The following is a 24999-nucleotide window of genomic DNA, read 5'->3' as shown; positions in this document are numbered from 1 at the left end:
AAGAGAAAGGAAAAGGAGCACGAATAAGCTGGGGTGCGGGGGGAGAAGAAATGTCATCCAGAGAATTTAAAACTACAGTATATCACCCTCAGTGTTTATTTTCTAGGTTTCCATGTAACATTCCAAACTAGCTCTTTCAAAGGAGCTCCAAAATCTTGGCAAAGACACCATAATTCCTAGGCTACAGTGTGTGGCTTGGCGGCAGATGAAGAGATGAAAAGTGAAAGGAGCAGAGAAGAAAAATGATCAGAGAACCCAACATGGAGAGCCCCTTCCAACGGCTCAGCTCACAGCACCATGTGGGACAAGGGTGCCACCAGCTGCCAGGGGCACAGACACAGCACCATGCGGGACAAGGGTGCCACCAGCTGCCAGGGGCACAGACACAGCACCATGCGGGACAAGGGTGCCACCAGCTGCCAGGGGCACAGACACAGCACCATGCGGGACAAGGGTGCCACCAGTAGCTAGGGGCACAGACACAGCACCATGCGAGACAAGGTGCCACCAGCTGCCAAGGGCTCAAGGGCTGCCCTGAAGTCACAGCTGATCATGTCACCACCGCAGACCTGCTAAATGGTGTCTCCTTTGTGTTTATGATCAGACAGGGTCCCAAAAGGGTCTTTCTACTAAACTGCTTGGAGGATGTTTCTCAACCGGGGTTCCTATTACATTAGAGGCAGGACAGTTCTTCACTCAACGAACTGCTTCGCTCAGTGCAGGACATCGACATACCTAGAGCCCGGTCACTAAATGCCAGAGGCATGTCCCGGATGATCTAAAACAACCATGAGCATTTCCAAACACCACTTGGTAAAAGATTCAGGGCAGGTGACCTCCTCTTGAGAACTAGCTTTTATATTTTTTAAAATTGATTTGAGAGAGAGAGAGGGAGAGAAATATCGATTTGTTGCTCCACTACTCTATGCATTCAGTGGTTGATTCTTGTGTGTGTCCCGAGCAGAGATCGAACCCACAACCTTGGCGTATCAGGATGACACTCTAACCAACTGAGCTCCTCGGCCAGGGCTGAGAACTAGCTTTTGAGCTTTCTGTGAAATTGCAGTTCAAGCTGTCTTCAAAACAACAAACCTATGATGAGAAAAAGATCAAGTGCTATTCTCAACTGCAAGGCTGCAAGCCCAGGAGGGCAGCAGTCCTGCAGGGAAAGAAGTCCTACTGGGAGCTGCCTAACACCTGGCTGCAATTCAGCCACCCGGCCCTGCAGGGGGCAGGCAGCCAGGCTGTCTCTGCAGGGGTGGCTCCAGCTCTGGCCTCCCACGTGCCCGAGAGTGCCAGAGCTGGGCAAAGTCTCACCGGTGTTTGGAGACCCCTTACCTGTGACAGAATCACGCCCTGGGCTGCGACTTTATGACAGGAGGTGCTCCTCTGCCCCTTCCTTGCTATCAGGAAGAAAGAAAACCATAGAATTTCATGGTTCCATGAGACTCCGGGAAATCACTGACAATCGGGAGAAGTGATGCACATGGGAGTGAAGCAGTTTGCCAACAGCCATAGAGCAAAAACAACCAGCACAGTGTGTGTACATGAAGCACAGGTCAGCACTCCATAATTCCTACCCATTCGAATGATCGTTCCCACATCCTGGGAAGGCCAGCCATTGCTTTTATGTGGAATTCCCCCAGAAGGCAGGAGCTCACTCCATCTTTTGGATTCCTGCTTAATATTCTCAAGTCAAGAACAGGTCCATGTGCTTTGTGCCAAAGTCCAACAGGATGTCCATGAAATGAAATAAAGATTCTTGTTCACAAGCCCAGAATGCCTTTCTGCGGGCGCTGTGGAGGCCCCCTGTTGGAGAGGCTGCAGCTTCCACAGGCCATGGGTAGAGTAAAACAGAGTTGCTCGCAGTGGAAAGGAAGCTGCGGGAAGTGAATGCTGCCTAGCTCCCAAGCTGTCTAGAGAGGAAGTCAATCAAACCCAGAGTTGGGCAGCTGGGCAGGTAAGTCGAAAGGTACTGATGAACCAAATAGAACCAGAGGCATGGATTCATGGCACAGACTTGACGAATGCCAAAGGGGACGGGTGTGGGAGGGTCTGGGTAAAAGAAGGTGAAGAGATTAGCCAAAGAACATATATGCATATCCCATGGACACAGACAACAGTGCGGTGAAGACTGGGAGAGGGGGGTGGGCGGGAGCTGGGTGGAGGTGGGCAAAGAGGAGGGAGATGGGGGACATCTGTAATAGTGACAACAATAATTTTTTTTAAAGTCTTTATTCTTGCCCAGGACCCATGGCCAAAGGAAAACCCGATACTGAGTGTGACATGAAGTCGAGGACCAGGAAGGAAGGCAGGCCTGAGGTCTAGGATGCTCTTGCACAGAGTGGCGGTGTAGGTCGGAGACAGATGCTGGTTGAGACCATTCCTCTACCGCTGACCCTCAGCACAGAGACCTCCCCTCCTCGCCCCATTTCTCATGTCACCATCCACCTCCTTTACCCCACTTTCAAGATCGCTCATCTGTGAAATGTGAAAGCTAATTCAGAACTCTTATTTCTAAAGCATTAAGTCACTCGACATTTTCAAAGCACCTTAACCAGTCCTCGCCCTTAAGGAGTTAGTGTTCCAACAGGAGTGAGAAGGGCCAGGCGAGCTCATGCACAGCTGCACAGCGAGTGTCGTGTGAGAAGCGTAACCTTGTTCCCCAGGCCTCTTCCCTAGGACGCCGGTTCCGGAAGATACACTGCCTAGAATTAGGGTTCCAGGGCCAAATGATGTAATCACTTGGGGAAATGCTGTTACCCCCCGCCCATTTTAAATGACTTACAGTACGTATTAATGTGCTAAAGGCATTAAGATGTCTTTTAGTAAAAACCCCATTGATGCTGATTAAAAACCCAATGATTATCAAACGTATTTGACTATTAACATCCCACAGCAACAGTATTCTACTGAATCTAATTTGCTGAACTCCAACTGAAAAGGTTTCAAGAAGGAAGAAGCATTTTGAATGAGCCGAAGAGATAGGTAGGGTTTTGTTACGCCCAGATGAAGGCAGGATATAAATCTATTCATTCACCACACACTCACTGAGCACTTCCTATGAGCAAGGCCACCCCTGGTGCCATGGTGGACAGGCAGACCTTGAACCCTGGTCTCTGCTCTGGCGCAGAGTGGAGGGTACTGGTTCTGATTTGAGGAAGAGCTTCTTATATTTGGGGAATAGCAAGTACGTGGCTTGGGTAAAGCAAGTGGGAAAAAGAGATGAAAGAATAAGGGTGGAATGAAACAATAAATCAAGCATCCCAAGAAAAAATGAGCTATCAGGACAGATGTGTACCAGGCCACGAATTCCAAGTTAACAGCTCCGCCATAGACAGTAATATTCATTTGTTTCTGCCATGGCTGCTAGAGAAACCTCAGGCAAGCCCCTCCCTTCTATGGGCCCCAGTTTTCTCATCTATAAAAGACCAGACTGGCTAAGTTCTCTAAGGCTCTGGCAGCATCAACATCTGAGATGGCAACACCAGCACTTAAGGAGGGACAGGGTGTGGGGTCTGGTGAATGGCTATTAGTTTGGACACATGTCAACAGCCTTGCAGAAAAAGTGAGCAGGAGAAAAATGAAGCCAGCTCCTTCTTCAATGCCCAGGGCCCAGTCCCACTCCACCAGATATCTTAGGATCATGCTTCTCATACCAGAAGAGTGAAGGTGGTATACTTTTCAACAGTCAATTTTGCAAAAAATAAAAAATTGAGGAAAGCAAATTTAATTTTTGTACTAACACTGGGACATGTTTTAGACTAGAATATAATATTCCCAATGTATTTTCAAGGTATTTTTGAAAATGAGAACTTAAAGAAGTATTTGCCTTGTGCTGGCTTTTTGTCTTATGGTTCTGCAGTCCTTTGGATGCTCACTCTCACTCAGAGGAGGGAAAGTTTGGGAAACCCAGAGCCTTTGCTAGCCTTAAATCTTGTAGAGACAGAAGCCTACTTATCCTCAATAAAATTACACTAAAGAGTCTGGCACTCACCATTAGACTGGTCATCCCCGTAGTTCTTATGGGATGGTGCGTACAGGAACATCAAAGCAAAGACGTACAGATTCCACATCCCATAGATGCCTGTGAAAAAGGCACTGTTCACCTGGACTGTGACACCGCCCCACTTCCAATGGCCTTCGGTCACCTGTGGAGAGAAGACAGTGACACAGAATTAGAGCCGAGAAGAAACACACCACCAACACGGGAACAACCAACACAAAAACCAAGTCTCTTCTACACGTGGGAAAAGTGTAGGGCGATGTAGGACTCCAGTTTCTAATCTGAATCACACTCTGAACAGATTAATTAAGGGCTTACTATATGTGTCAGGCACATAGTCTGCTTGTCGTTTGGCTGCACACCAGAATCACCTGGGAAGTGTCTCTTCCTGAAACAGCAGCACACCATTATCCCTCATGTAAAGAAACTATGATTGAACCTAACCCTTATCCAAAGTACAGCTCCTCCTCTGGTATGTCTTCCCAGCTCGCTGTAAACTGACCGCAGACAGAGGCCAGCTCTGGTTCGTTTACTGCCATATCTTCAGTCCCTGATGTGCCTTGGGTTCAGAGAAGGCAAGTGAATCCTCAGAGGGAGTTTTCCCTAGAGGGGCGGTGAGGGGAAGCGCGGCAGAGATCTGGATCCAAATCCAGCCTCCACCACGTACTCTGTTTAATGTAAGAGAAGTAAAGTCTAAGACTCTGGACTTTAGTTTCGATCAGTGCAAAAGAAGAACTTGCAGGGTTATTGAGGAGAATTAAGTAAAAATATTTCTAGAAATTTCCTGGCATGCAGTAAACACTCAATAAATCTTTTTTATATCCTGTCTCTCTTTGTAGGTCACTCACAAAAGTAATTATGAGCTTTCATGTGCTTTACAATCCTGCAAGCATGTTTTGAGGCTGCTTTTGTGTATGTTAATGACTTGGTAATTGTTTTAAGAGCTGTCTGATGACATATGTGTTATACGAAGAATTGTCAACAGAACTCTTGAGGTGAATGACTGGTGATTTGTGAGATCAATTAAATGATTTTGACCACTTCTGCCTGCCACAGGAAATCTTACATGGGAGTAAAACAAAGTACTGGACATATATTCCTGTGATAGTTTAATGAGGCGAGGTTATATAAGCTATCCCTAAGGAGCCCCTTCTAAGAACTAAAGTGTAAGAGGGCAAGCCATAGCTAACTATTAATGACTAACAAACAGGTTGATTTCACCTCCTGTTTTCGAAGCCGTGGGTCTATATTCCTTTGGTGCCCTCTTTATAACCCATAATCCACTAGGGCAGTGGTTGGCAAACTGCGGCTCGCGAGCCACATGTGGCTCTTTGGCACCTTCAGTGTGGCTCTTCCACAAAATACCGGCTCTTCCACAAAATACCGACTTCTGCGCATGGGCCACGAAGTTTCAATCGCACTGTACGTGCGCACCCGCACGTGGTATTTTGTGGAAGAGCCACACTGAAGGGGCCAAAGAGCCGCATGTGGCTCATGAGCCGCGGTTTGCTGACCACGGCACTAGGGCCCCAGGCACAGCACAGCTGTAATGACAGGTATTTCTTCCTGTAACCAGATTAAGTGATTACAGACTTGACCAGTTTTGATTTGACATTGACGATACATAATTTTTTTCATTTCTGTGAATCATAAATAAACCACTACCATGAACTTTTATTTATTTGGGGGAAATAATTCATTTTATATGACGTGTTCAGGAAGGCTTTGGCCAAAGAAGGATTTCTTAACCATTACTGATTTTGGAGCAATGCACCAACATTCAAGCTATTTAGGGCTTACTTTGTAGAAAGGTCTCCAAATGTCACTTTTTCTTATTTTTAAGTACAGAATAGCCTAACTTTATAAGAGTCACAGTACTTAGAGATACTTAAGGTAATTTTTTAATGGAAGGGGAGAGGAAGCCTTAAGATAGTTTCCGGAACCATGTAGCAGATACCACATGCACCTGCTGTCCTTGCAAAGGGAGCGCCTCTCTATGCGATTAAGGAGGGGTGGCTAGGCTGGGAGAAGTACAGGTGAAACAGGGCCAAACACTTCTTATCCTCTTCTACTCTATTAAGATAGGGGACCTGTCAGAGAGCCTACTTCCTGTGACATAAGCTAGAAATACTCAGGATTGACAATTCTGCTGAAGTTGATTCTTGCTGGGGTTGGCATGATGGATTTAAAAAAAAATACCCACTTGTGTGCCTGGTACACAATGGTGCTCAACAGACAGATGTTTGTTGAAGGAATATGGGCAAAAGGATGGGGATGTGCAGAAACATGGAAAGGGGGATAGGAACAGTCACGCTTAGGAAATATCTGACTGAAGAGTCAGAAGAAAATACCGCAGTCCTTCACAAATCCCAATAATTGCACTTAAAAATAAGAGGTCAATAGGTCATAAGTGTTATTTCATTGAAACATTTATGCCTATTGCATCCTTTTAGGTCAATTTAAAAAAAATAGTTAATAGGTATTAGCAAAGCTAAGATTTTAAAAAATAATGGCAAGGATAATAATAGTTAACATTTATTTAATGCTAGTGGTTTGTCAGGAAGTACGCTAAGAATTTTACATGCAAGGTATTTGGTTCAATAACAAATCTATGAAATAGGTGGTTAAAATTTCTATTCAACACCTGGGTAAACTGTGACACAGAATGTCTTGCCTAAAACTGCTCAGCCAGAAAGTCGTGGATCTGACCCCAAAAGAAGATCTACTTAGCCATTATACAACACAAGAGTAGGAATATTATCTTAAACAGGGGTGGGTCTCTTAGGCTAAATTATGAGGCAACTATTGTATAAGGTCAAATTTCTTTTGAAAATTCACTTAATTGGCCATGATGCACACTGGTTAATTAGTATATGTACACGCAGGTGTGTTTATTCAACTCTGTACAGTAAAACATATACACTATATATCCTAGATATAATGCATGGCATATAATAAATTGGATGTATATGCAAAATACAATTTTATAGCAGAACCACTCAAATGACATGCTCATACTCGGAGGGGCCCACAGGAGCTGAGGAAATAGCATTTTCATGCGCAACTCGCATGTTTGCTTCAAGACACATGCACGTCAAGATAGAGTTGCAGAATTATCCATACTACTTAATTTGTAATCTCTAAATGTGTTATTTCCTGCTGAGGGCAAAGAATTGAATTTGCATAAATAAATTGTATACCGTGTCACTCTGCTGTTGGGGACTCGATTGTGTTTTCCCCTTTCCTCCCTCAATTATTCATGCCTGAGCCATCCTGGGCTCTGAGCACATTCCCACCACCATGCACCACAATCAGCAGCCTCCTCAGAGCAGCCTTGTAAATCCAAAAAGCTCATTAATGCCAATGCAGAGAGGTGACAGTCACCCCGCTTTAACTTTCGGGGAGAAAAATCAGGTAGCCCCAACAAAAAACAAAAAGAGAAAATCATCTCCCCTCTGTATACATCCTCTTTCTAAAGGTTCCTGCTTTTCCTGATTTAACATTTGAACAATTTACTTTTGTGTGAAACCACCCAATTATACTCCTGGAGCCAAGTGAAGGTCAAATCCTTTTACACCCAGTAGTCTTGACAACCAGCATTCCACTTCACAACAAGATTTCCAAATCCCAGACACAGGCTCTCTTACTGGAAACATTTCCTCTGCAAGTAACAGAATGAAGTGATCACACAAACAAAAGAAGAAGAGCTGGGGAAAGGCTCTCTGGGAGTTTGCTGCTCATGGCTTGACCTGCATGTCAGGCACCTGGGGGTTCCCTTAGTGAAGGTTGGCGACCTTCTCCCCTGCATTGCACTTCTGTTCCCTACTGCTCGTCACCCCTAAATGGAACGCCTCTTTCTTTTCCAGAGGGAAGGGGCTAAAATATCACACTGTGATGTGCCATCTCTCGGTTGCTAGGACTGAGGCCATTAAAATGGCAGGCGTTAAAAAACTGCACCTCAGTGCCCAGCTACAAAGCCTCAAGGTCACTGCATTCCACAGCTTCCGTCGGCCTTTCATTCCTGGCCTCCAGCTTCAATGTCCTGGCGAGAACCCCTCGCATTATATTTCAGGGGCTTAAATGCAAGCTCTCCCAGCAAGCCTAAGTGTATAATGGAAGTTTTAATACATTCCTTTTACCTAAGGCTGGGATCTATTTCAAAAAGTTACCCAGTAGATTTTCTTTCAGGTGAGCTCATTGCTGAAACACTCCAACATGACATTAAAAAATAAATCCTCTGATCACTATATTAATACAGTACCTGGGACACTGAGAGTTATGCCTGAAAACGTCTTAAATCTATAAATAAAACTTTATAAAAAAGCCACCCAGCAGGAGGAATGTGAGCAGCTAATGGAATCCAAAAGACCTCATTGCTACCCCCTTAGAGTTCAAATCCACTCTGGACCGACTGTCACAGCAGATATAAAAAGCCAGCCACAGGCTGGAGCTGTGTTAGAAAATACTGGGGCAATGGAATATTAATCTTTTTCTTAAGAGAAAAGCCACAGACTCTGCTCCTTGGAAGACTGACCTCCTTTGCTCTAAAAAGGTGCAGTCATTAAACATGTACAAGGTTAAATTCGGACAACATATGACCACCTTAAACATCAGCCCAATGTCCCTTCTTGACTTCTGGGAGCAGGGACTCTGCAGAGACAAGAGAGGAAGGGGGATGGGGCCGTGGGAGACTGACTGCAGCTTTCTAAAGTGGCAGGAGCACATGTTAGAACCAAATGTGCCTGTCCTGGGAGCATATCTTGGTACTGCCTTTTATTTCTCAGCTCATCTTACGTGAGGTTCCGGATCTCCAAGCGGTGCACGCTGCTCTCTTAGTCTGGCAGAACTGGCTGTATTAACAAGCACATGACCAAGGCACTGCAGGGCTGCAAAGCATTTTGGTCACACGAGGGACTCAGCCAAGGGATAAGTCGGGCCTCCCGCACAACTTGTTTGAGCCTCAGTTAGGTGAATAAAAAACTCATTCAGAATTTGAAATATTTTTACTGCATCAGGGGTGGAGAATGAAGTCTCCAAGGTTTTATAAACAAACAGTCTGATACAAGCACAGCACTGTTGTAGGCCACAGCAGATGTGGTGAACAGATCTTATGAAGATATACATGTATGTATTTGTGATTTCCCCCCACATTCACTTCAGCCTTCGGGAGCAACACTAACACTGCCCAGTGGGCGTGGCCAACAGAACTCCAGGGACTCCTCACTTGGTGTCCTTGATGGAATTCAAAGGGTGCGTGAGCTGAAATGAGGAAAATATGCTACCTTTGTTTTCACCAGCCTGTAGTTGAAAGTTACTGTTTCTTTCCATTATGACTAGAGAAAACAAACCCCCATAATAGAAGCACTGCCTATAATTTTATTACCCATAGAAATCATATTTTCATATCGATTACACTTATAGTTATGTATCGTTGCACATATATATCATCTATCTATCTGATTCCCTTTGAAAATCAAAGCTTTCTTAGTTTACTCATTTAAAAACATTCAAAGAAGAGATCCATAGCTTTCACCAGTGTACCCAAGGGGTTCATGGCACAAAAAGTTAGGAGCCCCTGTACTGGAAGGAAAATTGCTAGCAGAACGGGGCAAGTCTTGCCCTAAGGCTCTGTGAGCATGCCTAACATTTTCAATTTTGGCCAAATACAGGCATGGCAGAGGAGCTGGTAAAAAAAAAGAATAGTCCAAAGGTCTGGGTTCTGGTCCCTAACTTAGTCTAGGTCCTTTAGCACAACAGTCACACTTTTTGCTATTCATAAGGCATGCCTGCCTGCTCACAACACCTGCATTTTGCAAGCATTAGTTCATGGGATCCTTATAGCCACCTTCTACAGTGTTCTATTATTACATCCATTTAACAGATAAGAAAATTTAACCTAGAACTTTTAAGTAATGCATCCATAGTCCCACCCAAGTGGAAAACATTATAAACAGGACTAGAGGCCCATTGCACGAAGAGATTCGTGCAATAGGCCTTACCTTCCCCTGGCTGCCGGCACAGGTTTTCCTCTGGCACCCAGGACCCAGGTCTTTGCTCTGGCTGGAGCCTTCAGTCTTCACTGCTCTGGCCGGAGCCTTCAGTCTCTGCTCTGCCACTTTGTGCCTATGTTTGCAAATTAACCACCATCTTTGTTGGGTTAATTTGCATACTCTCCTGATTGGCTGGTGAGCATAGTGGAGGGACAGTCAATTTACATGCTTGTCTATTATTAGGTAAGATTAGGTACGCTATGTCTCTACAGCCACTAGATTTCATATTCTAGCAAACTAGGATAACAAATCTTACCATAGGATTTCTGTGAAGTTCAGATGAATGATAGATACATAATAAATTAGATGTAAATATTAACTTCCAAAAACAAGATACCAATATTTAAAAATCATTCACATTAAGATTTTGAAGCACAGCGAAATGTTGAGATTTGGAAATAACCAGTAGAGATAAGGGGACTTTTGAATTTCATTTCATGTTTAAGTGGCAATAGAATTATTAAAAAGAATGGCTGATGGCCTATAAAAGGATCTACGCTAATGCTAGATAAGGATCAAATCAAATTAATACTTGCTTGCTGGTGTTCTGCTACAGGGCTTGAAAAGTTTATTCTCTGAAGTAAATGAAACAAGGGCTCTTCAATATGGCTGCAGGCTGTTAATTTACTTAGCAATTGTTCCTCCCCCTGTACTGAAAGGGAAAATTCAGTCCACTTCTGGCCGGATAATGACAAGACCCAGAAAGAAGCCTAGAAAACATGGCTTGCTCTGCTGCCCAGCGTGAGAGCTTCCCTGCTCCTTTCCCAGTAGCTCTGCAGAATTCTCTGTGCAGAGTAGAAGGGCCTCTCCAGGGACAGTCTCACCCTGACCTCTCGGGGTCCACTTACCTGACTAACAATGAAGAAGATGATGGTCATGGCAGCACAGGCCAAGGTGATAAGCATGAGGAATTTGAACCTGAAAATCAGCCCCTATTAGGAGAGAGAAAGAGTAGTTTAACATTCCATCAGCTACCATCAATCCTTATCTCAATATATAAATCTCTAAAAAGCGAATTTTAAAGAAATCTATAAAACCAAATCCCTAAGAGTGATAGTGAAATAATTTCACATAGTAACCTTTCTCCTGCAGAGGGAAAAAAAATGTCTTGGGCCAAATATGTCCTATGTGCTTATCTCTCATGAAACAGTAATACCAGAGCCTGGGAAATTATATTCACAGCACATCATGAGGCTGCTAATTTCCCTGCTAAGCTGGTTATGCTTCTCTGCAAGGGTTCAAAGTTACCAAATCCAAGTTGTTGTTTTTTTTTGCAATGGAAATAAAATTCTGCTCCAGTGAACAAAAAGAAACGTGCATATTAATCAACATCAAGTGGACTTGGTTGAGTTTTTTCATGTGTCACTCTAGCTCTAGAGACAGGCAAAGCTTTAGAAGTGCCTCTGGTTTCTGAGAGCAGGGTTGAAGGGAACCTGTGTTTTGGGAAGGGACACCTCTACAGATATACTGCATATGGGAACCCTGTGGTTCTGCCATTTCTGTTTCTCTCTTCAGAGAGGAATTAGGTCCATGTTTCTAAGCTCAACCACTTGGGCGTGAGCCCAAAGGGATCCTTGAGAAATCAAGAACGTGTTACCCACATTAGAGATTTGAGTGTTTCTCTTGAATGAGGCACATAATCTATAAACAGAGATCATTGAACTCTATCTGAGCACCTGCTGGGTATTTCAGGGGGAACTGTGGCTTCCTTGAGTCTGAAAATCAGATCACCTGGGCTGAACCCCACCCAGTCTTAAGGCTGATTCTCAGCCAGGGAACCTTAACTAATGCCTCATCTCAAGCCAAATCCCAAGTCTATCAAACTCAAATCTCTCACCGAGCATGTACCTACATTCCACCCCAAAGCCGAAGAACCTGTGGGACAAGTTTACTCCTCACTGGGGACAGAAATACATTTATACCCTCAGAAAACTCCAAAATTTAGATAGTCCAGCTACATGCCTCTCGGCGTAGGATTTAACCTCTTATTTTTCCCAGAGATCCTCTAGTACACATAAATCTCTCAATGTGTATGTGTATTTGAAATAAAGGCTTCCAATCTCCAGGTGTAGGGTGGGGTAGGGTGTGGGGTGTGTGTGTGTGTGTGTGTGTGTGTGTGTGTGTTTAAACAGCAGCAGGGGATACTGAGTACAATTTCCTGAATGAGCCAAGAGACCTGCTCACCTCATAGTGCAGCCGCCGGACTTTGCTCATGGCTGGAAGGCTGGACTGCTTCCCATTGATGTTCCGAAACACCTGAAATACCATGAAGCACAGAAACAGGAAGTACAGGCAGAGGCAGATCCCAGCCACGATGATGAAGGCCATCTGATGGTGTTCGGTGAAGGAAACAGCAGGGAGGCAAGCACACAAGCCCTTCTCCCAGCTCCACTGGTAATACCTTTTCTCTCCAAATATGTAGGTAGTTTTCAGGGGTATAAAATATTAAAACCTGGTTCTAAGGTCAGTTAGACAGGTTTTCTGCCACAAATCTAGCAAAGAGAGAAACATTCCAAATTGCTTTCTAAGCCAAATAAGAGAAACAAAGCTTCCCTTGTTAAAAATGCAGACTCTAGGGCCCATCCTAGACCTTCTGAATCAGAATCTGCCTTTTAACAAGATCCTCAGGAGGTTCATATACACAATAAATTTAAAAACACTAAAATATTAGGTGTTGATTGCATAATACTGATCAAGTGGACAGCTGCATTAAAATCACCAGAGGAATTAAAACACAGATAGCCCAGGTCTCTCAGTGCAGGTATATGGAATCAGATTTTCCAAGGGATAGGACACCAAGAATAACCATGTTTGGAACCATTGGGCCAGACTCTGGATTTTTGGAAGGAGATTGAAATACCCTGGGATCAGGAGCGGGTGGTATGGGGTTGGGTGCAGCAGCTGCTAAGGGAGGCTGGCCATGGGAATGAAGGTCTTAAAGTAAAACCAGGTGTGAAGCTCTGTTTGCAATCTCCTGTCCACCACAAAAACTATCGTGTCAAATGGAACAGGGAGCAGGAGGACACATGGCCAAGGTGGGAGTTGAGAGGGTGGCAATATACTTTCAGACCAAGCAGGGCGACTTTAAGACCTATCTTTAAAGTTCAGTCTGAGAACCACTGAGGCTTGGGGTAGAGTGAGCTGGCTCAGGAGACAGGTGCCCTGATCTTTAATTCCTTTCTGCTACAACTCTACCCCAAGTTACATATTTAACAATTGTTTAACAAGTGTGAATTCAGCATGTATATTTCATTAAATAACATATTTAATGAAGCTTTTCCTTCTTTCCTAAAATCAATAGTACCCTGGAATACATAATTATTTGCTTCAGGACTCTAAATGTTATTTGCCTTCATAAATTGCCATCATATCATAGAACAAAAGGGCTGGAGTAGATGTAACATTATATATATATATAATCTCCTATATAGTAAAAGGCTAATTACTATGCAAATAGACTGAATGGCAGAACAACTGATCGCAATGACGTGCGCTAACCACCAGGGGGTGTGTGCGAAACATGGTGGGTGTTGGCCGCTGTGGGATGGTGGAGCAGGTGAGACCAAGGTGGGGTGCCAGTCGCTGTCATTGGGGCAAGCCTCTGGTGGTTACTGAAAATTCTTTGCTCCTGCGCACTGTGGTCCCGCCTGGCATTTGCACCTGCTGCTGGCGCCGGCCCCACTTGCACCCACAACCAGCACTGGAGCTGCCATTTGCACCTGCTGCCAGTGCCTGGCGCCAGTACCAATCACTCGGCGTCATCAATGGGTGCGAGTGGCAGCGGCTGCTGGCCCTGATTGCCCCTGAGGGCTTCTCCACCTCCCCCTGCTCCTGAGGGGAGACCAGGGCAGTAGACGCCACTCGCACCCACTGCTGACGCCAGCCCCAATCGCTCCGCACTGTCAGCGGGTGGGTGAGAGCGGGGCTGGTGGCGTCAGCACATGGGAGCGGCAGTAGTGGGATTGGGGCTGCTGGTAGACAGGGGACAGGGGGTTGCAGCAGGAGAGGCCAGGCAGGGGTGTGGAGGATGGGCCAAGACCCACCCCTGTGCCTACTGCAGCCTCACAGGCCACAGTTCCTTTCAAGGTGCACGAATTCGTGCACTGGGCCCCAACCCCCCAATCGGCCCTACCCTGAGTGTGACTGAGGGTGACATCGCAACCTCCCGATCCGCCCTACTCTGTGCATGACAGGGGGCGAAGCCCCAACTCCGCAATCGGCCCTGCTCTGAGCCCGACCAGGGGCTGCACCTAGGGATTGGGCCTGCCCTCTGCCACCTGGGAGCAGGCCTAAGCCAGCAGGTCGTTATCTCCTGAGGGGTCCCAGACTGTGAGAGGGCACAGGTTGGGCTGAGGGACCGCCCCCCGCCCCCCTGGGGGCACAAATTTTTGTGCACCGGGCCTCTAGTAATAATAATAAAACCTTGAGAGTATTTGCTTAGGAAGTTTTCAATATTCAGTATTTTTGGAAGTGTCAATGAAGTACTGATGGTGGGGTGGTCATAATAATCTGGCCACTCAGTGTGTGTGTGTATATATATATATATATATTCCCCGTTTGGTGCTGCTCACAGATTTAGTGTGCTCACAGACTTCTTGTGATATTCCGAAGCCAATATAAATATCATGGCCAGCACATAACAAGATATTATCCATCAGGAAAGAATACAACTCAAGCCTTTCTCCCCTCTCTAGAGGAGAGTCTTTTTCTCCCCAAGGATTTAACGCATTATTCAGGAAGATAAAATATTTAAATCCAGCATCCTAAAAGGGATAAGCTAATACTGTCACTTCTGCTTCATGAAGATGACTCCGGCAGAGTTTATACAACCAACCAGAGGCCTTGGGCAACGCCTCTGGAACTAATCACCTTAGCCTTATCTCCACTTGGTCTGGGAAATGAATAGCAGCAGCATGGTATGCCAGCACAGCAAGGTCACTGTAAGAAGTCTCACACACAGAGGAATTCAGAAACTGGCTCTCCCACAAGGAGCCCAGAAATGAACCTCCGTGGCTCCAGGGAAAAGCTAGTCATGCTTCGGTCTGCAGTAAACAAGGGTGGAATAGATAATTTAGACAGGGTGCAATAAGACCAGCAATTCTGATGCTTCCACTGAAGGGACATGCTGCAATCTCCTTATTTTGCCTGCTCTTACCCAGGCTTGAAAGCAAGCATTAATTCCTTCGTTATTTGCTTTAATTGTGCCGTTATCTTCGGTCTAAGGATCAAAGCTCTGGCTGAGCACATATGGAGACCATCATTAGAAAATGATCTTGGGGATCAGATGGCTATGGGAAGAAATAAAACCCTGAGACCATCCAGGAAGGATACAGCCAGCTCTGTTCCAACATCTGTAGTCCAGATACTGTAGAAGGGATTCGTGAGTTGTACCCCTCTACAAAGAGAAACGAGATGGAAAAGCAAGAAACAATTAATACAGAGGCAAAGGGGGCACTTTACTTTCTATATAGTCTTAGCTTTTCAGCTGGAGGGGTAGAGGGTGTATTTAGAAATGTCACAGAGGACTTAAATAGAAAAAGAGTTTGAAGAATATCAGCCCAATCCGGCCAGTGCTGCCCAGTGATTGAGTCTCAACCTAGGAACCACGAGGTCACAGTTTGATTCCATGATCAGGGCATGTGCCCTGGTTGTGGGCTCGATCCCCAGTAGGGAGCGTGCAGGAGGCACCTGATCAATGATTCTCTCTCATCATTGATATTTCTATCTCTCCCCCTCTCCCTCCTTCTCTGAAATCAATAAAATACAATTTTAAAAAAGGAATAATCAGCCCAAATTGTTTGCATCTATAAAGAGCTTTACCTTTGATTTAATCCCAATCTCTATCTGAGGATGTGACCACAGGCTCCCAACTACCCTTCTCCCTTTTGAAAACTCCTCCTGAAGAGTGGGCAGTGGACATGCTGGTGTGCATTTCAGCCCAGAGTCCCACAGGCATCTGCTCACCTCTCACACATGTCAAATATGAAGAGGCAGAAAGAGCCAACAGCGATTGGTCCGACTTGCTTCCAATACCCTGCTATGTGATTCCGCTCATGCTGATCCTGATGAAAGCCAAGTGGAGAAATGAGATAAAGATGGGGAGAGCAAAACAATTCTATCGGTGAGTCAGTCATTCGAACAATCCTTGCTGACAACCTGCTGTGTATCAAACATTGTGTCAGACTCTAGGCTTTTGAGAATGGGTGAGACCAAAATCTGTTCCTAAAACTCTCATAGTAATAACAACAGGGTGCTACAGGAACACAAAGAAAGGCCTTATAGGTTAAATCATTTAGAATTAAATTCCTATGTGACTTATTCTTTGTGTTTGATAAGGTGGGGTGGTCCCCAGAGGACTGAATAAAGGCTCTAAGGTATTCAACTATGTCAAATGTAAGAGGTCTCAAAGTTAGGAAAATAAATCCATGTTTCCCCTGTCTTTATTCAAAACAGGAATGGCTCCTCTAGATACATGTACATAGATACTAAAAGACAGAAAATAAAGGGGGGTGGCCGGGGAGTGTTGGGGTTGGGGAGGTAAGAGATCAACCGAAGGACTTGTATGCATGCATATGGGCATAACCAATGGACACAAGACACTGGGGGGTAGGGGAGGCCGGGGGAAGGTCAATGGGGGGAAAAAAGGAGACATATGTACTACTATCTGTAATACTTTAAACAACAAAATAAAATTTAAAAAATATACTTCATTAAAACAATTTCACAAAAACCAAAGAAAATAAAGGCGAGTAAAGTGAGAAAACAGAGAAAGGCAAAAGACATAGTTTACATCCAGGCTGGGATCCCGGTGGGACAGTCCACACCAATTCACTCTGGGAAGTGCACCCCGGCAGACTGTCCGGCCGCTACCCCTGAGCCCCCTCCACTCACTGTCCCTGCTGCTGAGGGCTCGTTCTCCATGTGTCACTGCTGGCGAACCCTCATGCCTCCCCTGGCAGGAGGCAAAGCCTTTCTCTCCTCTCACTGTTCTCCTGGAAGGGCTGCACGGCTTCGGAAGCAATGAACAAACCGTCATGGAATTCACAAACAGCCCACCCAGCCACGAAGCCCATGTGCTTGACCTGGGGCCCAAGCTCCAGCTGGCGTGTCATTTTAGCCACAACGTGCTGACGGCACCATTCTTATTTTTATCCACGGTACCGTCAATTCCTCTTGAAATACGATTTGGTGTCTCTGCAAACTGACCAGGGAGGTCAGCGTTTCCGGGTAAGAGGGGTTACTAGGCCACCTGGACAAATTGCCAGCTGGAAAGAACTGGGCCTACACTACATTCTCTGGGGGTGACGTTGGTCCTGGGGATAAGCAGAGCAGAAGCCAAAGGACAAGAAATAATAATAATCGCTAATCTTTGTGTGTTTACTCCCTGCTAAGTATGTTACATTTACATCTCACAAAAACCCTATACACAAATCCCAGTTTATAGATGAGGAACTTGAGATTCAGAGTGATTAAGTCACGTGCCTGAGGCCACTCAGCTAACCAGTGGTGAAATTGGAACCGAGAGCCTGATCTCAGAACTCACTTCTGTAGCCACTAATTTATTCTGCCATAGCCACTGTCCCTTCCCCGAGAGGTTCTGACTCTTACCATCATGTGTTCGCCACAGAAGATGATCCAAAAGGAGAGAAGCATTGCATAGAAGATGCCCTGCCGAATATCACCAAACAGTAGCATCCAGGTCCAGTCAAACCCAATGGAAAACCATTCCACTGGGATATTGATAAAAGTCATGGAAATCCCAAGGGCAAAGATGACTCTGATGGCAAGAACATATCAGGAAAATGATTTGATCAATTTGGGAAGCAGATCTTCAAACGTCAGAAGCCAGTTTTGGGGAACGAGATGTTACTTATTGGGAATGAAGCCATATGACCAATTTTCTTAGCTCTCAGAGTAAGTTTCTACACAGAGATACAAAATGTCTTCTTTTTGTGGTACCATTGCAGAATGAAGGAATGTTACCGTAACCTTTCTAGATCACTGAACCTAACCTCCTTAATCCCTGGAATTTTATTTTGGTACCAGCTCAGATTAAAAGCTTCCTAAAATGTTTTTACCCTCCCTTGCCTCCTTAATCAGATCTCCTTGAATATAATGATCCTCTCTTATCTATTCAGGTTATCACTAACTTGATCTCTAAGAATATTCATTGTTATAATGCTTTCCTCAGCAACTGTGAATAATATGAGCATATTCGTTTCGATAATAAGTGACTCCAAACAATATGAAATGCATTCTTTTAATGGCTTGTTTAGTGTTTATTTTGCTTCCCCCATCACACTATTAATTGCCATTTCTCTATCAAATTATTCATTGAGTCACTGATTTATTCCTATTTTCATTCATTATTCATGAAATACATATGTTTATTAAGCACAGATTATGCACTGGGCATTTTGTTAGGGCTATAAATACCTAAATAAATATGACCAGTTCTTCCACTCCTGGAAATATGTTTAGTGCCTCAGCCAGATAAAGAGACAAAGTGTGGTAAGCGGTGTGATAGAAGTGTGTGCACAGGCTGCGACTGGGACCTCTGACTTTGACAGAAATTGAGGAGAGTTGTGAGTCAAGGATAAGGAGGTGGAAGGGCATTCCAAGCAGAGGGAAATGTGTGGATGAGCCACAGCAGCCTGCAACAGCCTGAGCATTTGGGGATCTGCATGAGGCACTTATCAGGAAATGTCAGGACATGATACCAGAGAAGTGAAAAGGGGTGAACTCATGAGGAAACTTGAATACCTCATTAAAGAATTTGCAATTTATCTTGAAAGAACTGAACCAATAAAAAAGGTTCAACAATGGAGTGACATGATTCTTTCATTCATCCATTCATTCAACAAATTCGTATTTATTGAATTCCTTCTATGTACCAGTCACTATTCTAGACACTAGGGATGTAATAGATAGCAAAACAAAGACCCCACTCTTGTGATACCTGCATTCAGATGGGGTTAGAGGAGGGATATAAGAGGAAAGATAGTAAATAGAGAATGATTGTTATAAAGAAAAATAAAGCAAGGTGGGAGAATGGAGAATAGTGCTATTTATATATGATGGGCAGGAAAAGCCTTTAAGATAAGATGCATAAGAGCAGGGCCTGAAGGAAATGAGAATTGAGCCACAGATCTATCTGGATAAGAGCATCTCAGATAATGAGAACGGCAAGTGCAAAGGTCCTGGGGTTAGGCATGTTTGAGCACTATCAAAGGGATGGTAGGTGATGAAGAGGATAAGAGATAAAATCAGAGGTAGTAAGAGTCCAGGGCTTTATAGGCTAGGGCAAAGGAGGTGCAAAGCCAATAGAGAGCTTTGAGCAGAGGAGTGACATGATCTGATTTACACTTGGGAATCTGGCTGCAGTGTGAACAGATTATAGGGAGGAAAATGGTGGAAGCAAGGAGAACAGTTGAGAGGCTATTTCAAATAAACCAGGTGAGAAATGATGGAGGGTTAGATTAGGGTAGTAGCAATGAAAATGGTGAGATTTCTTGGTGGGTTAGATGAGGAGTGTGAAAAACCAGAAGTAAAGGGGACAGGGTGGAGTTGCCATTTCCCATGATGGGAACGCCTGGGAGAGGAACAGGTTTGAAATGGGAGGATATCCATTGTTTTTTGTGCGTGTTACATTTCTGTGTAAGTGAAGATGTTGAATAAACAGTTGGAATATTTGAATCGAGAGTTGGGAGAGGCTGAGATTGACAATTATAAATTAAGAGTCATCATTTAGGTGTTTTTTAAAACCATGAGATTAGATGAGATCATCTAAGGACTAAGCACAGCTAATAAAGAGAAAAGTTCCAAAGACTGAGCCCTGGCTCCAAAGTCTAAGAATTTGAAATTTGGTTGGAAAGAGCAATGGAGACTTGAGTGATGGTCAGCAAAGGAGGAGAATGACCACAAAAAGGGTGGAAAAGGCTCAAAAAAAGAAAAAAGGCAGTGATCACTCATGTCAAATGCTGATAATGGGTCAAGAAAAGTGAGGACTGAGATATGACCATTGGGTTTGGAATGTGAAGGTCACTGGTGATCCTATCTAGACCAGTTTCATGTGGTGGGGGTGTGTGAAATGGGTTTAAGAAAAACTAGGAGGAGAAGATATACAGACAAATTTTTTTGAGGAGTTTTGTTGTAAAAAAGAAAAAAGAAAAATGGTGTGATGGCTTCAAGGGGAAAAGGGAAAAGGAAAAGTTTTGTTCAAGAATGAGAGGTTGCCAAAACCAGTTTGGCTCAGTGGATAGAGCGTCGGCCTGCGGACTGAAAGGTCCCAGGTTCAATTCCGGTCAAGGGCATGTACCTGGGTTCCGGGCACATCCCCAGTGGGAGATGTGCAGGAGGCAGCTGATCGATGTTTCTCTCTCATCGATGTTTCTAACTCTCTATCTCTCTCCCTTCCTCTCTGTAAAAAATCAATAAAATATATTAAAAAAAAAAAAAAAAGAATGAGAGGTAACAGAGAGTATGTATACATTAGTGGGAATGATTTCAGCAAAAAGGAAAAAGTCAATAATATGGGAGAAAGGGTTACGTCTACAGGAGCACTGTCCTTCTGGACTGGGCTTAGTTAGGAGAAAGGCAGCTCACCCCCTGTAACAGAGAGAAGTATCTGAGTCAGACCATGGGGCTGAGGAGCAAGGACAGAACAAGGAGCTGAAAGAGAACCTGCAGCATTTAATCATAATTTGTATGTGAAAGCTGGAGGAGAAAAAAGTCCAGAATGACTCCTGGTCAAATCACTAGACCAAGTACTACACTGACCACTGGACCTAGATCCCGCAAAACCAGGAGCAGACAATCAGATCATGCAATGCTGTGTTCCGTCAGGGTGCTCCCATCTCAACCCTTACTTTTCTAGAAGCACCGGGGGTCGGGACATCATGGTGATCCTCCTCCAGTACCACACCATAATGATGAAGATGCTGGGCGTAAGGAAGGTCTTCATGGCAAACCACACCTTGGTGAAGCCTCCATTTTGGTGGATTCCCTAGAGAGAGGCCAACATTTCAAAGGTGAATATATCTTGGTGTTATTTTCTACCAGCAGAGAGGAGTAAGGGGAGACCTTGTCTGCTTAACTGTCCAGATCAAAAGCTTTCACATTCAGAGCATATACTGTCGCCTACTCTCCCTGACCCCTTCTCAGGCATTGTAGAAATATAAATCAGAAGGCATAAAAATGGACCCACTCTATACGAAGGGGATAATTAAGAATATGATCAAAGATTTTTCTGTATGGCTTTCATTGAAAAATTGGAGAAATCGTAGATGCCCAAGTTAAGATTGATAAAGTGTGTTAAAGTAAATCTATGTGAGTGAGTGTGTGTGTGTGCGTGCGTGCGTGTGTGTGTGTGTGTATTTAATATTCATTCACTGTATATATAAAATATTCACAATATACCATTAACATATTCACAAAATGCCATTAAATTAAAAGAGCAAGGCCCGGCGGCCAGTGTGACTCAGTGGTTGAGTATCAACCTATGAACCAGGAGGCCATGGTTCAATTCCCGGTCAGGGCACATGCCTAGGTTGTGGGCTCTGACCAACGATTCTTTCTCATCATTGATGTTTCTATCTCTCTCTCCCTCTCCTTTTCTCTCTGAAATCAATAAATATATATATTTTTTAAAAATACAACAAGGAACAAAAGTATCAATTGAGTATGATCCTATTTTTGTACATGAAGGATTATATATGAATATATGTATAGAAGAAATCTGAAATCAAAACCTCAATGGTGGTTATTTCTATATGCTAGGATATTACAGGTAATTTTTATATTCTATGTGTTTACTTGTGCTATCTAATTCTCTACAATATATATGTATTTCTTGTGTAACTATGTTTTAGATTTAAAAATGGTCCCCTTGCCCCATGTTCTAATTTTTCCCATTAAACAAATAAATGGAAAGAACCTAAAACACCACTGCTCCTGTTGACATTTAGGCTTGCAAGGTGAAACATGTAAAAGAAATTGCTTTTATTTTGGTGCTATTCATGATGCAAAAGTAATCATTATCACATCTTCAATGGGCACAATAATCGCTTTATTTTCCATTTCTGTAATCTCTCACACAAATTTCTGATCTCAGCCATCATGGGTATGTGTTATTATTCTTATTTCTCAGGTGAGACAATAGAGGCTTGGAGATACCAAGAGTGAGATGAGAGCTCCCTTTCAACGCACTTGCTCCATAACCAGTGTTCTTAGCCTGTGTTCTAGTGCTGCTGACTGCCTGGGCCAATTAGATACACTCACCACCAACCGAATATCTTTTATCTCCCCAATCCCAACGTTGATTTTCTTCTTTTCATTCACAGGCAGCCGGATGTTCAAAAGGTAGTACTTATGAGCCACAGACCCGATTTCCATGAAAGGAAGGACATCACATTCATAGTAACGGCCCTCGTGCTCTGGGGTCTGGAAGAAGAACAGAGGTTTTGAGGCAGGGTCACTATTGCCAATAGACTGTCTGAACTCTCTTACCTTTGCCTCCTAGCACAAATTCTTTTTAAAAATATATATATTTTATTGATTTTTTACAGAGAGGAAGGAAGAGGGATAGAGAGAAACATTGATTAGAGGGAAACATCAACCAGCTGCCTCCTGCACACTCCCTACTGGGGATGTGCCTGCAACCAAGGTACATGCCCTTGACCGGAAGGAATAGAACCTGGGACCTTTCAGTCCGCAGGCCTACACTCTATCCACTGAGCCAAACCAATTAGGGCCCTAGTACGAATTCTTAAAGGTATTCCTAGCTAATGCTTAAAGGTATTCCTTAGAGGTACCAATAATAGGGCACACTGGAGGCATGGTATCCACCGGCTGCCCTTCTTTCCTTCAAAAAACAAACAGCCATTAGCCACATTTGAGGTAGAACCTAAAATGTTAGGTAAAAATCTCTTCTATGTCCTTGCGCTTTTCTCAGTTTTAATCCTCATTTGAGCCTCCTATCAGGTTCATCTGGTCTACCAGGACTGCATGCTTTTTATTTGCAGCCTGTCACTGGAGACCTGTAGGGCTCTGCGGAACAGTCAACTTCATAATGTTCAGGAAGAAGCTCTTGCTGACATTCTGCACAGTCTTAGGTAACGGCTAATTACTTACATGGTTTTGGCCAGCAGGAGAAGCTGCAAGAAGCTGAGAACATCTATGTTTTATTGATTTGACAGAAAAAGAAGCAACTCCAGGAACCCTTGAGACTTGGGAAGACAGAAAGGGATGAAAGGTAGTAATGGGATTAGTTTGAGATCCCCAGTTGGAATTTTCTATCTCCAAAGCTTCTAAACTGCCCAAGAGGCAAGATGGCAGAAGGAGCAGACATTTTAATTGAACAAAAATTAATCCCAGTTTTTAAAAGAAGCCTCTCACCCTTCCTGCCAAGCAATTGAAGAGTTACTGCCCAGAGCATGGCAGTGGGAGGTTGGAGGGTAGGGGCACAGGTTGTTTTGAAAACTAAATTCTGCTCTCCCGCACCAGGACTCCTGGCTTTGTGTTCCTACCAAGGGGTAAATATGGCTATGTAGAGGCGTAAGCTTTCGCAGCCAGGGATTTTTTCCTAATAAAAGAGATGAGTGTCTGCCATCAATATTGGGTTTATATGCCAGCTTCAATGTTTTCTGATCAAATGATAGGGAAGACCTAATTTGTTGTTCCCAAGCCTAAATTCTCAGAATTTCTATAATTTTTTGTGACTTGTCAGAGTAAAAAGTCTAGTGGAAAAATCAGAAGGAAGATAATAAGGAGTCTACAGACTAACTAGTGTATGAAGAGACTTCTGCCCCTCCTGTGATCTTGCGGAGTTCTATATTGGAGAGTCAGAACTTAGAGTGCGATAAACACAAATCTCTGTATAGAGACCAAAGACACACATGACAAAGTAGAGGTAGAGCAGACAAATATCTGGCTTATTTGCTTCCACTCCCTACTCAGAGCAGACATCACTAATCAATCATGATCATTTTTTATCCTTTAAGGTTTGAGGGGCTCTTATCAGAACTATCAGTTGATTAGACTTGGCTTATGGAATTAAAAAAAAATTCTTCTGCAGAAAGAATCCTGCTTTTTACCTAGACTTCATCTGCAGGCTGGATGATTCTTTCTTTCTTTTTTTTTTTTTAATTAAATCTTTATTGTTCAGATTATTACATTTGTTCCTCTTTTTTCCCCCCATAACTCCCCTCCTCCTAGTTCCTGCCCCACCCTCCGCCCTCACTCCCCACCCACTGTCCTCATCCATAGGTGCACGATTTTTGTCCAGTCTCTTCCCGCATCTCCCACACCCCTTTCCCTCCCAAGAATAGTCAGTCCATTCCCTTTCTATCTCCCTGATTCTATTATAATCACCAGTTCATTCTGTTCATCAGATTATTTATTTACTTGATTCTTAGATTCACTTGTTGATAGATGCATATTTGTTGTTCATAATTTGTATCTTTACCTTTTTCTTCCTCTTCCTCTTCTTAAACGATACCTTTCAGCATTTCACATAATCCTGGTTTGGTGGTGATGAACTCCTTTAGCTTTTCCTTATCTGTGAAGCTCTTTATCTGACCTTCAATTCTGAATGATAGCTTTGCTGGATAAAGTAATCTTGGTTGTAGGTTCTTGGTATTCATCACTTTGAATATTTCTTGCCACTCCCTTCTGGCCTGCAAAGTTTCTGTTGAGAAATCAGCTGACAGTCGTATGGGTACTCCCTTGTAGGTAACTGAGTTTCTTTCTCTTGCTGTTTTTAAGATTCTCTCTTTATCTTTTGCTCTTGGCATTTTAATGATGATGTGTCTTGGTGTGGTCCTCTTTGGATTCCTTTTGTTTGGGGTTCTCCGCGCTTCTTGGACCTGTAAGTCCATTCCTTTCACCAGGTGGGGGAAGTTTTCTGTCATTATTTCTTCAAATAGGTTTTCAATATCTTGGTCT

General features: G+C 43.8%; 1 protein-coding gene across 1 annotated transcript in view; it reads right to left on the bottom strand.

Annotated features, from left to right (window-relative positions):
- Positions 1-24999, bottom strand: part of WLS (Wnt ligand secretion mediator) — a 110983-nt gene that overhangs the window by 7960 nt on the left and 78024 nt on the right. Inside the window, exons 4-11 of the mRNA XM_081085729.1 lie at positions 22336-22497; positions 20925-21061; positions 17665-17833; positions 16021-16118; positions 15388-15451; positions 12241-12384; positions 10905-10988; positions 3998-4151 (exon numbers count right to left, since the gene is read on the bottom strand). Of these exons, the coding sequence (XP_080941855.1) occupies positions 3998-4151; positions 10905-10988; positions 12241-12384; positions 15388-15451; positions 16021-16118; positions 17665-17833; positions 20925-21061; positions 22336-22497 (1012 nt within the window). The remainder of the gene's footprint in view (positions 1-3997; positions 4152-10904; positions 10989-12240; positions 12385-15387; positions 15452-16020; positions 16119-17664; positions 17834-20924; positions 21062-22335; positions 22498-24999) is intronic.

This window comes from Myotis nattereri (genome assembly GCF_964212035.1).
Source record: "Myotis nattereri genome assembly, chromosome: 3".
Taxonomy (NCBI): Eukaryota; Metazoa; Chordata; class Mammalia; order Chiroptera; family Vespertilionidae; genus Myotis; species Myotis nattereri.
This window is presented reverse-complemented; position numbering and strand designations above follow the sequence as displayed.